The 13,946-nt window shown below is 47.2% G+C and overlaps 1 protein-coding gene across 3 annotated transcripts in view; it reads left to right on the top strand.

The window, feature by feature from the left end:
* MYH11 (myosin heavy chain 11) overlaps positions 1-13,946 on the top strand; it is a gene marked incomplete at its 5' end in the record, with an annotated part of 108,464 nt that overhangs the window by 19,991 nt on the left and 74,527 nt on the right. For all 3 annotated transcript variants that reach the window (XM_082432545.1, XM_082432544.1, XM_082432546.1), the window contains one exon: positions 12,087-12,114. In XM_082432545.1, coding sequence (XP_082288671.1) covers positions 12,087-12,114 — 28 coding nt within the window. The remainder of the gene's footprint in view (positions 1-12,086; positions 12,115-13,946) is intronic.

Below are 13,946 nucleotides of genomic sequence, written 5' to 3'. Positions count from 1 at the left end.
GGGTGGAGGCCCAGCACTGACCTTGGGTCTGGAACCCTCCACATCCACCTTTGTGGGTGGCATTAGGGAGGGAGCCACCTTTCTGCACTTGGTGGAGGCCAGGTCCTTCCCTGGTCGGGGGGAGCGGTGACCCTGCGGGGACCTGGGCTTGGCCACCTCCCTCTCCGTGGGTCCCACAGCAGCCTGGCGCGGGAGGGAGGAAGGGAAGCAGCCAGCCTGGGCTGCTCTCAGGCCCAGCTCGGTTTTCTCCTTTTATGGTCAGCCTGCAGGCCTCTGGCTCCCCAGCCAGAAACCACGAGCTGGTTTCAGGATCAGGCCGAAATAGCTGGTCTGTGGGGAGCTGGGCGTCTCCTGGGAGACTCAGGCCTGGTGCAGGGGAGGCAGCAGGGAGCCCTTTCTGTCCTTGGAAAGCTCCCCCGCACACCTGCTCATCCAAGGCCAGACCCCTAGGCCCGGGAGAAGGAGGGAAGACAGGCGCGTTTGGGGCTGGGGTGTGAGGTGAGGCAGACCCCAGGGCTCTGGGCCGGGCAGCTCAGCCAGGCGCAGGCGGTGCTGGGATGCGGGCTCCAGCCCTGCCATCTCTGCTCCTGTGCTGTGCTCTTTCCTATCTCTGACTTCCTGTGGCCCAGGCCCTCTGCTTGGGATGCGCTGCCTCCTTGGTGCCTTTTCCCCTGCGGATTCCTACACATCCTTCTCTTTGTGGCTCAGTTGTCCCCTCAGCTGCTAAGAGGTCCTGTTTGTCTCTCGGGGAGCATTAAAACAGCCTTTCTGCAGCACTTCTGACATATACCCATTGTGGCATTTGCCCACATCTTGCAGTCAGTTCTTTGCCCATCTGACCCCCACACTGGATCATAAGCCTCTCAAAAGCAAAGACTAAGTAGGTCTTAGTAAACTTTGTGTTTCCAGTGCCTGACGCATAGTAGGGGCCCTGGACTTGTTTGCTGAGTGAATATGTGAATAAAGGAAGAAGCGCTGACTGTGGCTTCAATCTGAATTGCCTTTCTGAGAGAGAGAGAGGGAGAGAGAGAAAGAGAGAGAGAGAGAGAGATTGAGAGGGAGAAAAAATGATTGGTTGAGACTGATTCAAATCAACAAGCATTTCCTGAGTACCTACTGTGTGTCAAACATGGTCCCTGCCCCCCTGGATCAGGCACAGTCCTTGGCCCTCGGGAACTCATGGGCCAGTAGGAGAAGCATTAAAGCAATTTTGTCAAGTAAGCAAATAAATAAATAAATAATTTCAGGTGACGAAATTATAAAGTTATTTTTCCCCCCTAAGGAGAAGATAAAACAGGATGATGGGATCAAGAGAAACTGAGGGAGTGGCTCTGGATGCATGGTGGTCAGAGGTGGCTCCATCTGAGGATGTGACATTTGAACTTGGGTATGAAAGGTGAGAAGGAGCTGGCCACATCAAGAATCAGGGAAGAGCTTTAGAGGCAGAAGGAGGAGGCAGTGCAAAGGCCCTGAGGCAGGAATGGGCACGATGTGCTAGGGAAGTGCCAAGAAGGCTGGTGTGGCTGGGATGTAAGTGGGAAAGGGAAGTAACCAGATGAGGTTGAAAAGCAGCAGGAGCCTCCCCATGGACTGTTATAAGCCCATTTAATATCAGCAACAAAGACTGTATGACATGGTCAATGCTTATAGTCAAATGTTAAATGAAAAGGACTAGAAAATCACGCCATCGAATGGCATCAATTGTGTAAATCACTCTAAACTGCTATAAAAAATAATGAAAAGGAGATATATCCAAATATTAACCATCACAGGGTAGGGGGATTTTGTCTTTGCCAAACTTTCTGCAGTTGGTGTGTACTAATTTTGTAATCGAAATAAAAAATTAATAACTTATTTAAGAAAAAAAAGCAGTTTTGTAACTGTTGAAAAATGAATAGATCTGTATGATGTTTAAGGAATCAGATCTCTTGATTTAGAGGTGGTGTAAAAGTAACATTGTTTTTTAAAAAACTTTTATTGTGGTGTAATTTATATACCATAAATCAATCCATTTTAAGTATGCAATTCACCAGTTATTGGTGAATTTACAAGGTTATGCAGCCATCACCATAATCTAATCTAATCTAATCTAATCTAATCTAATCTAATCTTTCTAATCTTCCAGAAAGAAATCTTGTGCCCACTTGTGGCCTCTTATAGTGACTCCCCCATTCCCACTTCCAGTTCCACCCCATCACTATCTACTTTCTGTCTCCCTAGATTTACCTCTTCTGGATATTTAGTATAAATGGAGTGAATGATACAACATGTGGTATTTTGTGTCTGACTTCTTTTACCTAGCATAATGTCTTCAAGGTTCATCCATGTTGTAGCCTGTATCAGTGCTTCATTCCTTTTTATGGCTGAGTAATATTCTATTGTATAGATAGACCACATTTTGTTTATCCATTTACCAGTTGGACATTTGTATCGTTTCTACTCTTTGGTAAAGTAGCATAATTTTTACTAAGATGAAAAAGAAATATTCTGCCTGTCATATTAAGGGAAAATGGTCCATTACCATTCCAAATAATCCTTTTCTCCTAAAAAGTATTGAGGTGAAACAATGATCATGGTGAGGTTAAGTGCTACAATGGAGGGAATCTTTGGACTATGGGAGCCAGGGTCACCACTAGACCAGGTGGTACCTTTATAGAATTAGAAAAATGTACCCTTTTCTCAAGGCATCTTTCTTCCATCTGCTGAAAGATGGTTGTAATAAATATACAAATCTACAGTGACCAGTGTGAATGGTTCTCCCTTAGAGTTATGCAGTGTACAACTCATACCACTGTCCATGGCAGCCCTGGGGGTGGGGGATGTAGAGTAGAAAGGTCCCCAACTTAAATCTAGGGAGGTATGTAGTCAGAGAAAGTATCATAGAGGAGGTGACTCTCAGGGTGACGTTTCAAGAATGGATTAGGGTATATACCCCAAAGAACTGAAAACAGGTGCTCAAAAACTTGTACTTGAATGTTCATAGCAGCACTGTTCACAATAACCAAAAGCTAGAAACAACCCAAACACCCATCAACAGATGAGTGGAACCATAAATGTGGTCTATCTATACATTGGAGTACTATTCAGCTGTAAAAAAGAATGAAGTTCTGATACATGTTACAACAGGGGTGAACCTCAAAAACATCATGCTAAGTGAAAGAAGCCAGACACAAAAGGCCACATATTATACAATTGTATTTATGTGAAATGTCCACAATAGGCAAATCCATAGAGGCAGACAGTGGATTGGTGGTTGCCAGGGGTTATGGGGAGTGGGGGATGGAGAGTGACTGTTTAAGGATATGGGGTTTTATTTGGGACTGATAAAAATGTTTTGGAACTAGACAGAAGTGTGAGTTGCACGACATTGTGAACGTACTACATGCCACTGAATTGTTCACTTTTACATGGTTAAATTTATGTTGTGTGAATTTCACCTAAAAGGGAAAAAAAAGAGAAAAAGAATAGATTAGGCAGGTAGAAAAGTGATGAAGATGGTGCTCTGGGCAGAAGAAACAGTGTGTGCAAAGCTTGAGGGGAAAACTGCTTTGCACATTCAGAGAACTCTGCTCTCTCTTGTCAGACACGATCTCAAGCTCAGGGAAGGAATCAGCTAGGAAGCCCGGGGAAGTTGGTCTCCTGGGCTCCGCATGGGTCAGCAAGCAGCACCCACGCTGAGCCCTCCTGCCTGTAACCAACCAGGGCACAGTTAGCTTCCCACGCTTGGAGCCGGTGTGTTTCCGATGGGAATGTCCCAGGCCGGAGGTCCCCTGGCAGCGCCCAGCATGGATCCGCCCCGGCAGCTGCCCAGCCTTTCCCTGGAGCCCGCTCCCTCTCCTGGGGACCTGGGAGGAGAGGCCTCAGGACGGGCATCTGACCCTATAAATCTCTCGTCCTCTGGGTGTAGGTTTCCCAAGGCTGCTGGGAAAGACTGCCTGTCTCCCTGTAGCAGATGGATGGAGATAGCCCGTCCGTCTGTCCATCTCAAAATCACTCCTTAAAATAGTGCAGGCTCTGGGCCAGCCCCAGCGGGTTGTCTCTCTGCTTGGGTGCTGATCACAGGGTGCTGGTTCCTCCATGTCTTGCCTTTCTGCCCCTCCCTGAATCTGTTTTGAGTTGGTTTCCTAGTTTGCTCTGGTCCTCAGCAGACTTCTCCCTCCAGCTGGAAGTTGGAGGCACAGTCCAAGGAGCTGGCGGTTGTACCAGCACAGGGTACCTCCCTCCACAACTTTCTTGTGATGCTGACCTCTGTCTCTCTCCAGAGCGTACTGGGGAGATGAAAGTTTTACTGTTTTTATCTTGGAAGGAAATGCCACCAGCGCGTGGTTGTGGGTTATCTGAGGAAGACAAAACAAAGCCGTGGCCTGGAAGCAAGGCCTCTGGGGTCATGCACCTCAGTCTGAGTCCCCGCCTGCCACTTCCTAGCTGTGTGACTGTGTTCGTTATCTAGGGCTGCTGTACAAATGGCTGCAAACTTGGTGGCTTAAAACGACAGGAATTTGTTCTCTCATAGTTCTGGACGCCAGAGGTCTGAAATCAAGGTGTCATCAGGGTTGGTTCCTTCCAGAGGCTCTGAGGGAGAATCCAGTCCAGGCCCTTCTCCTCTTCTGGCTTCAGGCGGCTGCCAGGTCCTCGGCATCCTCAGCTTGTAGCTGCATCCCTCCAACCTGCCTCCTCCTTCACGTGGCTTCTCCCTCTGCCTCTAATTCCCCTCTCCTTTCTCTTATAAATAAGGACACTGGTCATTGATTTAGGTCCCATCCTAAATCCAAGATGATCTCATCTGGAGATCCTTAATTAATTACATCTGTAAGACCCCTATTCTAGATAAGGTCACCTTCTGAGTTTCCGAGTAGACATTTCTTTGGGGGCCACAGGTCAGCCCACTGCAGTGACCTCGGGCAAGTCGCCTCACTCCACTGTACTGTCCTCATCTGTAAAGTGGCCGTGGTACCAGTGCCCAGCTCAGGGGCTGCTGTGAGGGTGGAACGGGTCACCTTGCACAGAAGGAGCTCGGGGGGGCCCGCGGCACAGCACATATTCTGGAGGTGGGCGCTGCTGGGGACGCTGCAGGCAGGCAGCTGTTTCTTTCCTCTCTTTCCTAAGTTTCATGGTCATAATGGGCTCCTTGAGAGCAGTAAAGACTATTTTTACATCACCCATTTTTGGTGAGATGAGGGAACGGTCATACATACTCATAGCATAACCACGAGCGGGACAGAAGGAGATGGAGTTGAAGGGAGGTGTCCCTCCTGTGCTGGTTCTCAGTCCCTCAGACCCTCTTCTCAGGGACAACCATCATTGGCTGTGTCGAGTAGCTTCACGATATATCCAACATACACAAGTATTTGAAGATGTGTGTGTGTGTGTGTGTGTGTGTGTACACCTTAGGTATGTATATGTGTGTATGTGAAAATATATCCCTCTTTTTAAAACATAAGAGGTGTAATGCTATGTCACCTAGCCTTTTATTTTTTAGCTTACTATGTCTTGGAGATTATTCTGCGTCAGTCCATGATGATCTGCCTGGTCCTTTTCAGTGGCTGCCCAACGTGCCGCTGTGTGGCCCTACCAGATTTTTTTTTTTTTAATGTTTTCTATTTCTTTCTTTCTTTCTTTATTTTTGGCTGCGTTGGGTCTTCGTTGCTGCGCACGGGCTTTCTCTAGTTGCGGTGAGTGGGGGCTACTCTTTGTTGCGGTGCACAGGCTTCTCATTGTGGTGGCTTCTCTTATTGCGGAGCACGGGCTCTAGGCGTGCAGGCTTCAGTAGTTGTGGCATGCGGGCTCAGTAGTTGTGGCTCGCAGGCTGTAGAGCGCAGGCTCAGTAGTTGTGGCGCACGGGCTTAGTTGCTCCGCGGCATGTGGGATCTTCCTGGACCAGGGCTCCAACCCATGTACCCTGCATTGGCAGGCAGATTCTTAACCACTGTGCCACCAGAGAAGTCCCCAGATTTTTCTTTAAGTTAATTTTTAGTTTATATTGGAGTATAGTTGATTTACAAAGTTGTGTTAGTTTCAGGTGTACAGCAAAGTGATTCAATTATACATATGCATATATCCATTCATTTTCTGATTCAATTATAAATATGCGTATATCCATTCGTTTTCAGATTCTTTTCCCATTTAGTTATTACAGAGTATTGAATAGAGGTCCCTGTGCTGTACAGTAGGTCCTTGTTGATTATCTATTTTATATATAATAGTGTGTATATGTTAATCCCAGTCTCCCAATTTAATCCCCCCACCCATGCCCTACCAGATTTTAGATACCAAAATGTATTTTGCTAGTCTGCAGTTGATAGACTGGTTGAATGGTTTCTTTCCGGTCTTCTGCTTTTGCTGATATTCTTGCAGTGACCAACTTAAACGTCTGTCCTTGGGCACATGTGTGGGAGTTTCCGATGTGGCTATTTCTTGAGGTTTGTGGAGCAGCCCACGAGTCGTAGCAGGAGGCAGGGATGTAGGCCTGATCGGAATCAGCACAGCTGGACCAAAGACGGGACTTCGTGGTGATGGAGAGTCCTGATGCCAAAGGAGGGGCTGCCTCTTTCCTGTGGCCCTTCTCCCTGCGAGGGCTGCCCCTGGGCCCTCGGCTCAGAGGTCAGACTTGCCTGAGGGGAGCCTCCCCAGACCCCCTGAACGTAGTCCCTGCGGGCAGCTGTGGCCCTTGCTACCAGCTCAAGGTGGAAAAAGTGAGAGTGAGAAAGAGGAATGAAATAGCCTTTTGGCTCTTCTGCCTTTTGTCCTGAGGATTTGGCTCAGCCATGCCACCAGAATGTCCATCTGTTATCTGAGGGGATAGAGAGAAGGTTGTTTGGAGACGGGCATAGGGTCCATGGAACTTGCACAGTCATCTCATTCATCTGACCCTGGAGTAGACCAGATCTTCTTTATGTGATGTAAATCTGCCCCCCTCTCCCAGATATGGTCATGACTATCCTCTCTGGTCCCCAGTGATGCATAGGCATGGGCTATTCCAGTCCCATCCATCCTCCCATCCTTCTTTCCATCCATCCATCCATCCATCCTCCCATCCATCCATCCTCCCATCCATCCATCCATCTTCCCATCCATCCATCTTACAAATATAATTGAGCACCTGCTATATGCCAGGTACTTGAGATACAGTATTAAACAAAACAGACAAGCCCCCCTCTTCCCCAGTAAAGCTTGCTTTCCAGCACAGGGAGATAGACAAACACAAGAGGTCATTGCAGATGACTCTAAGTGATGTGAAGGAAATAAACAGGTTAATTGCCTGAGTGCCCTGAGGCAACTGCCTGCATCCCTGTGGACAGAGACTTAGAAAAGGCCTCTCGGGGAGTGGAAGCCCTCAAGATGACGGGAAGGCATCGCCCATGGCAAGAATCGGGGAGAGAGTGTTCCAGGCAAAGGCCCTGGAAGGGAAGCGTGTGTTCTCTGTGGGAGCAGGTGGCTGTGTAGGAGCTGAGTAGGGGTAAGGAGAGAAAGGTGCCAATGAGGCAGCTGGGTGGGGACACGTCAGGCCAGACTTCGTAGGCCATGGTGGGGAGACTGGGGGCCACTGGGACTAGCCAGCTGGTTTTGACCAGGCCGTGGCTGATCTGACTCTTTTAAGAAGATTTTTCTACTCTAATGCAATAGCACCTCACACCTGTCAGGATGGCTGTTATCAAAAATCAGAAAGTAGTTAAGTGTTGATGTGGATGTGGAGAAACTGGAATGTTGGTGCATTGCTGGTGGGAAAGTAAACTGGTGCAACCACTATGGAAAACAGTATGGCGACTCCTTGAAAAGTTAAACAGAATTGGCACATAATCCAGCAATTCTGCTTCCGAGCATATACCCCAAAGAAGTGAAAGCAGGGACACCAACAGATATTTGTACACCCATGGTCATAGCAACACTATTCACAGTAGCCAAGAGATGGAAGCAACCCAGGTGTCCATCAACAGATGAATAGATAAACAAAATGGGGTATATCCATACAATGGACATTTTGACACATGCTGCAATATGGATGAACCTTGAGGAAACTATGCTAAATGAAATAAGCCAAACACAGAAAGACAAATTCTGTGCGATTCCACTTACATGAGACACTTAGAGTAGTCAAAAATCATAAAGACAGAAAGTAGAATGGTGGTTGCCCGGGGCTGGAGGGAGGAGGGACTGGGGAGTTATTATTTAATGGGTATGGAGTTTGTTTGGGAAAATGAAAAAGATGGGTGGTGGTGATGGTTGCACAACAATGTGAACGTGCTTCACGCTACTGAACTGGACACTTTAAAATGGTCTCAATAGTAAATTTTATGCATGTTTTACCAAAATTTTAAAAATTTATAAGAGAAAAAAGAAGACCCCTCTGGCTGCCCTGTGAGAACGGCAGGGGCGTGGGCAGAAGCAGGGAGATGGGAGGGGAGGATCTGGGCCTGAAGTGAAGGTTCTCAGACCAGGTGTGGCAGCAGTGATGGGATGGATCTACACTGATTCATGGGAAGCAGATCCTTCCATCCCCGAGGCCACTTCATGCCCCGGTTTCCTTCTTGTCACCTTAGATCTTAGGTGGTAAGGCTGCTTCTCTGGCCTGGGAAGGAGGCCTCACTCCTTCCCTTGACTGGTCCCTGCTGGTCTCTCCAAGCTGCCTTGTCTCCCAACGCCTTCCCTAATCCAGCTGGAGCCTGGGCCCCTAGGGACCCCCGTTCCATTTCCTGTGCCCTGTCCTGTATTTGGAACAGCAGAAAGTGCCCAGATTCTGACGCATGATGCTTCAACCCCCAGGTCGGTCCCTGAAGTGGCTGTGTGACTGTGGGCTACCTGACCTCAGTTTCCTTAAACTTAAAAGGGTCAGGGTCAAAGACCACACAGGGAACGTGCCAGAAAAGTGTATCTGGTCCATAATAGGTGTTCAATAAATAGTAGGTGTTGGGTTCAAATCCTGCCTCATCCACTTACTAGCTGTGTAACTGTGGGCAAGTTTTAAAATTTCTCTGTGCCTCAGTTTATTCATCTGTAAAATGGGGATAAAATTAGTCTGTCTCATAGGATGTATGGGGGTTGAATGAGTTAATACAGGCAAATGCTTGAAATAATGCATGACACAAAGGAGGTGCTAAGTAGCTGATACTATTATGTGGTATTTTCAGGGTCTAGCATGGGGACGAATACCTGGTAGATGCCCTGAAAGCATTTGTTGAATGAATGAATGAGTGACTCAGTTTCTTGTGTGTATATTGAACTTCCCCATCAAGAAACTCATGTCTTCCAGGTTTGGGGTTGGCTTTTTTCAGTGCTCACCAAGCTACACCTTCTCTGTGTCAGGGACTTAGGGCTCAGGGGCTGGGGATCCAGAAACTGAGGGAAGCGGGGTCCAGAACTGGATACTTCTGCCTATGAGCGGTTCATGGTTCTGTGGGGGCAGAGACACAAACAAAGAGAAAGAAAACCAGCCTGGGACAGGGCGCTCGGGCAGCACAGGGGCTGTGGCAGTGAAGACATCTGTCTTGGGGATGGGCAGGAGCCAGTGACAGCTCCAAGATTTCTGTCTGAGGGGGTTCTTAGAGGCAGCAGTCAGGTTATTTGATGGAGGCTGGGGGCTTTTCTTAGGGCTTCTTCTCTCTAACAAGGTTGACTATTTGTGATAGCTTAGGAACGTTGACAGAGATTTACAGCCAAGCCTCCCCCTGGCTCCATCACTGTGTGGAAGGCTTCTTAGAAGAGGTGTCATCTTCGAGACTGGGGGAAGTGGCCGGGAAAGGAGAAGAGAAAGGCCTGCTAGGCAGCAGAAATAGCCTGAACAAAGGCACAGAGTGCGTTTGGGGGTTGATCTGGGTGGGGTTGCTGGGGAATTAAGAGTGAGGGACACGGAAGTGCCAAGGCTGGGGAGGCAGGCAGGGCCAGTCACGGGAGGCCTTGGATGCCCCTTCTGGGCCTCATCTGAGGACACTGGGGGCCGTGGACAGCTTTTAAAAACTGCTTTATTAAGATAAAACTTGCATACCAAAAATCCTCCCAAGATAAGTGTAAAATTCAGTGATTTTCAATAAATTGAGTTATGTAAGCATCACCGCAATCCAGCTTACAAACCCCAAAATGATCCTTCATGCCTGTTTGCAGTCACCCTGCCCCAGCCCCTGGCAACCACTAACCTACCTTCCCCCTTTATGCATTTACCTATTCTGCACATTTCTTATAACTGGAATCACACAATATGTAGCCTTCTGTGTCTGACTTTTCCTTAGCATCATGTTTTTTTTTTTTTTAATAGTTTTGGTTTTTTTTTTAATTCTTTTATTTATTATTTATTTATTTATGGCTGTGTTGGGTCCTCGCTTCATGAGAGGGCTTTCTCTAGTTGCGGCAAGCGGGGGCCACTCTTCATCGCGGTGCGCGGGCCTCTCACTATCGCGGCCTCTCTTGTTGCAGAGCACAGGCTCCAGACGCGCGGGCTCAGTAGTTGTGGCTCACGGGCCTAGTTGCTCCGCGGCATGTGGGATCTTCCCAGACCAGGGCTCGAACCCGTGTCCCCTGCACCGGCAGGCAGACTCTCAACCACTGCGCCACCAGGGAAGCCCAGCATCATGTTTTTGAGGGTCATCCATGTTGTAGCCTGTATCGGTACTTCATTGTTTTTATGACTGAATAATGTTCCATTGTATAGATTGACCACATTTTATTTATCCATCCACCAGCAGAGGGACATTTGGGTTGTTTCTACTTTTTAGCTATTATGATAACGCTGCTGTGAACATTTGTGTGCAAGTCTTGTAGGGACACATGTTTCCGTTCTCTTGGGTAGATTCTTAGGAGTGGAGTAGCTGGGTCATATGATGAATTTATGTTTAACGTTTTAAGAAACTTCCAAAGTGGAAGAGGGTTAAGGAGCAAGTGATCAGGCAGTTCAGCGTGTCAGAAAGATTACTCTGAGAAGGGGTTTGGAGGAGGATGTCACAAGATCCCGGGAGATCTTTGATCATAAGAGGCTGAGGGTTGTGATGGTGGGGATGGAGCAGGGAATGGAGTTAAGAAATGCCTGCCACTTCACCATTGGCCAGCAGAGGATGTGATGCTCTGCTTTCTCAGTTATGGTTAACTGGCTGATGATCGAAGTGTTTAACCTTCCCTGTGTCCCTCATAGGGGATCTTGGCTCCACCCGCTAAGGCCACTTTAAGAGCAGAAGGTGATCAGTAATGTCTGCTTAATCACGTTTAATCTCACGACGCCCTGTGTACCCACCAGGGTTCTCTGGTGGTGAGCGACAGAGACCTTACCTAGAAAAGGAATTTCTGGAGTAGTATTGGGGAGCTCACAGATGGGGTGGGAAGAGTGGGGAGCCAGCCTCAGAAAATGTTAGAAACCGGGGCTGTTTGGGCTCTGGGGGCAGGAAGTGAGGCCCCCTCAGGGCCTCTGTTGTGCTTCTCTATCCTTGATCCAGCTCGGCGTTTGAGCTCAGAGATTCTGATTGACATAGCCTAGGAAACGTTGTTGCCTCTTGGCTGGGGTAGCTTGTGGGTCAGTCCCACCAAGACTGTACATGATGGCAGGGGGTGGGGTGGGCAGGGAACATGGATCCTTAAGGACCGTAGGATGCTCTTCTCGGAAGAAGAGGAAATGGATACTGGATTTTCGAATCAAAAATGTCCACTACCCCATATTCCAGATAAAAAAACTGAACCATGGAGAGGTTAAGAATATTTTCCCAAAGCCATAGAGGTGGGAAGTGACCAAGTTGGAATGCCAGTCTGTCTGGATCCAAAGTCGGTGTTCTGTCTGTGACCTAATCTGGGCAGAGTGGGTCTCCTGGGACCTTCCAGAGCTGGTGGGACAGGGATTCTCACTGCCTCCTGAACGAGTCAGTCTCCGGTATCTTTCTGGGGCTGCCTCCAGGACTTTAGGGGGTCGGGAAAAGTATCTAAAAGAGCCCTGCTGCCCTCTTGGCTTTGGTCTTATCCCCTATGCCCTGGGCAATGAGCCCAGCTGGCCCCTTGTTGCCCCCAGTGGGGCCAGCGTGTAGGAGCTTAAATGGGAGGCCCGGGAGGCACCATATCCAGACCCTCAGCTCAGAGTAAATTCTAACTCATGGCTCTTTTTTTCTTTCTGTTCTCAGATCGAGAGGACCAGTCCATTCTCTGCACGTAAGTGGAGCTGCTTTTTCTTTTGTTTTTCTAGAGTCAAGATCCAACCTATTAAAGAAAAAGGCCCATGAGAACAGGGCTCTTTGATGTGTTTGCTGTTCCATGCACCCTGCCCCTGCCCTGTCCCTGGCACAGTGTAGGTGCTCACTAAACATTTGTCGAACAAATGTTCTGATGCTGAGGCTGGCACCCCTAAACTGCCAGTGATACCTGGTGCCATCTTGTTCTGCACCACCCCCTTTTAAAAACCAGCATTTATTGAGCACTTACTGTGTGCCAGGTCCTGAACTAAATATTTTACAGACAGAATTGCATCTAATTCCATAACAGCTCTGTGAAGGTAGATGCCATTTCCGTTGGTGAGGAAGTCTTGACTTGTGTTAAACAATGTGTTAAACAATCACCCTCAAATTTCACAATTAGTAACCACATTGTGCCATATTTGGTGGCTGGTATCATTATTTCTTTGAAGACCTGGATACATAGTCAGAAGATACTAAACTCAATTTAGAATCATTCAGAGGGTTTTCAGTGTTCAGGAAAATCTCTCCTGTGGTGGGCAGAATACAGGTATCCCTTGGAGAATTTGTGGACTTAGTTCAGACCACTGCAATGAAGTGAATATCACAGTAAAGCGAGTCAGGCAGATTTTTTGGTTTCCTAGTACATATAAAAGTTATGTTTACACTATACTGTAATCTATTAAGTGTACAGTAACATTATATCTAAATAAACAACTGTACACACCTTAATTAAAAAATACCCATTGCTAAAAAATCTTAACTATCATTGAGCCTTCAGGGAGTTGCAATCTTTTTGCAGTAGTGACATCAGAGATCACTGATCACAGATCACCATGACAAATAGAATAATAATGAAAAAGTTTGAAATATTACAAGAATTACCAAAACATGACACAGAGACATGAAGTGAACAAATGCTGCTGGAAAAATGCTTGACACAGGGTTGCCACAAATCTTTAATTTGTAAAAAAACACAATATCTGCAAATTGCAATAAAGCAAAATGCAATACAAGTGCCTGTGATGGTCCCCCAAAGGTCTCCACCTCCTAATCACCAGAACCTGTGAATGTGTCAGGTGACGTGGCAAAGGGGAATGAAGGTTGCCATGGCATTACGGTTGCTAATCAGCTGACCTTAGAATAGGGAAGGGATTGTAGATTATCCAGGTGGGCCCAATGTAATCACAAGGTCCTTACAAGTAGAAGAGGGAGGCAGAGGAGGAGTCAGAGGGAGATGCAATGTGAGAAGGACTTCACCCACCATTGCTGGATTTGAAGATGGAGGAAGCCCAGGATGAAAACAGCTTCTAGAAGCTGGAAAAGGCAAGGAAACGGGCTCTCCCCTAGTGCTCCCAGAAAGAAACACAACCCTGCTGACATCTTGGTTTTAGCCCAGTACAATCCATGTCAGACTTCTGCCCTCCAGAACTGTAAGATAATCAGTTTGTGTTGTATTAAGTCACTAAGTTTGTATAATTTGTTACAGCAGCAATGGGAAACTAATACACCCTCCTTCCTTCTTCACCTCTACACCCACTCCTATCTCACTCACTATTCAACAGATTGAATGGGTCTGTCCCACTGGTGAGTACTTGGCGTATAGGAATGAACCAAAAATAAACGACCCCTCTTCTCAAGAGGGAAGACAGCAACTAGAACAATAATTACACACTTCCCTTTGGTACTGCTTGAATTTACTGTTTGATCCTGTGAAGGTACTACCTTTTCAGGAACTAAAAAAAAATACATACACATTTTAAAAATCACTTAAAGAAATGTGTAATTACAAACTGAAAATTATGAAGAATG

Source organism: Balaenoptera physalus (assembly GCF_965194825.1).
Source record: "Balaenoptera physalus genome assembly, chromosome: 16".
Classification (NCBI taxonomy): domain Eukaryota; kingdom Metazoa; phylum Chordata; class Mammalia; order Artiodactyla; family Balaenopteridae; genus Balaenoptera; species Balaenoptera physalus.
The sequence above is the reverse complement of the archived record's forward strand: the minus strand, read 5'-3'. Positions and strand labels throughout refer to the sequence as shown.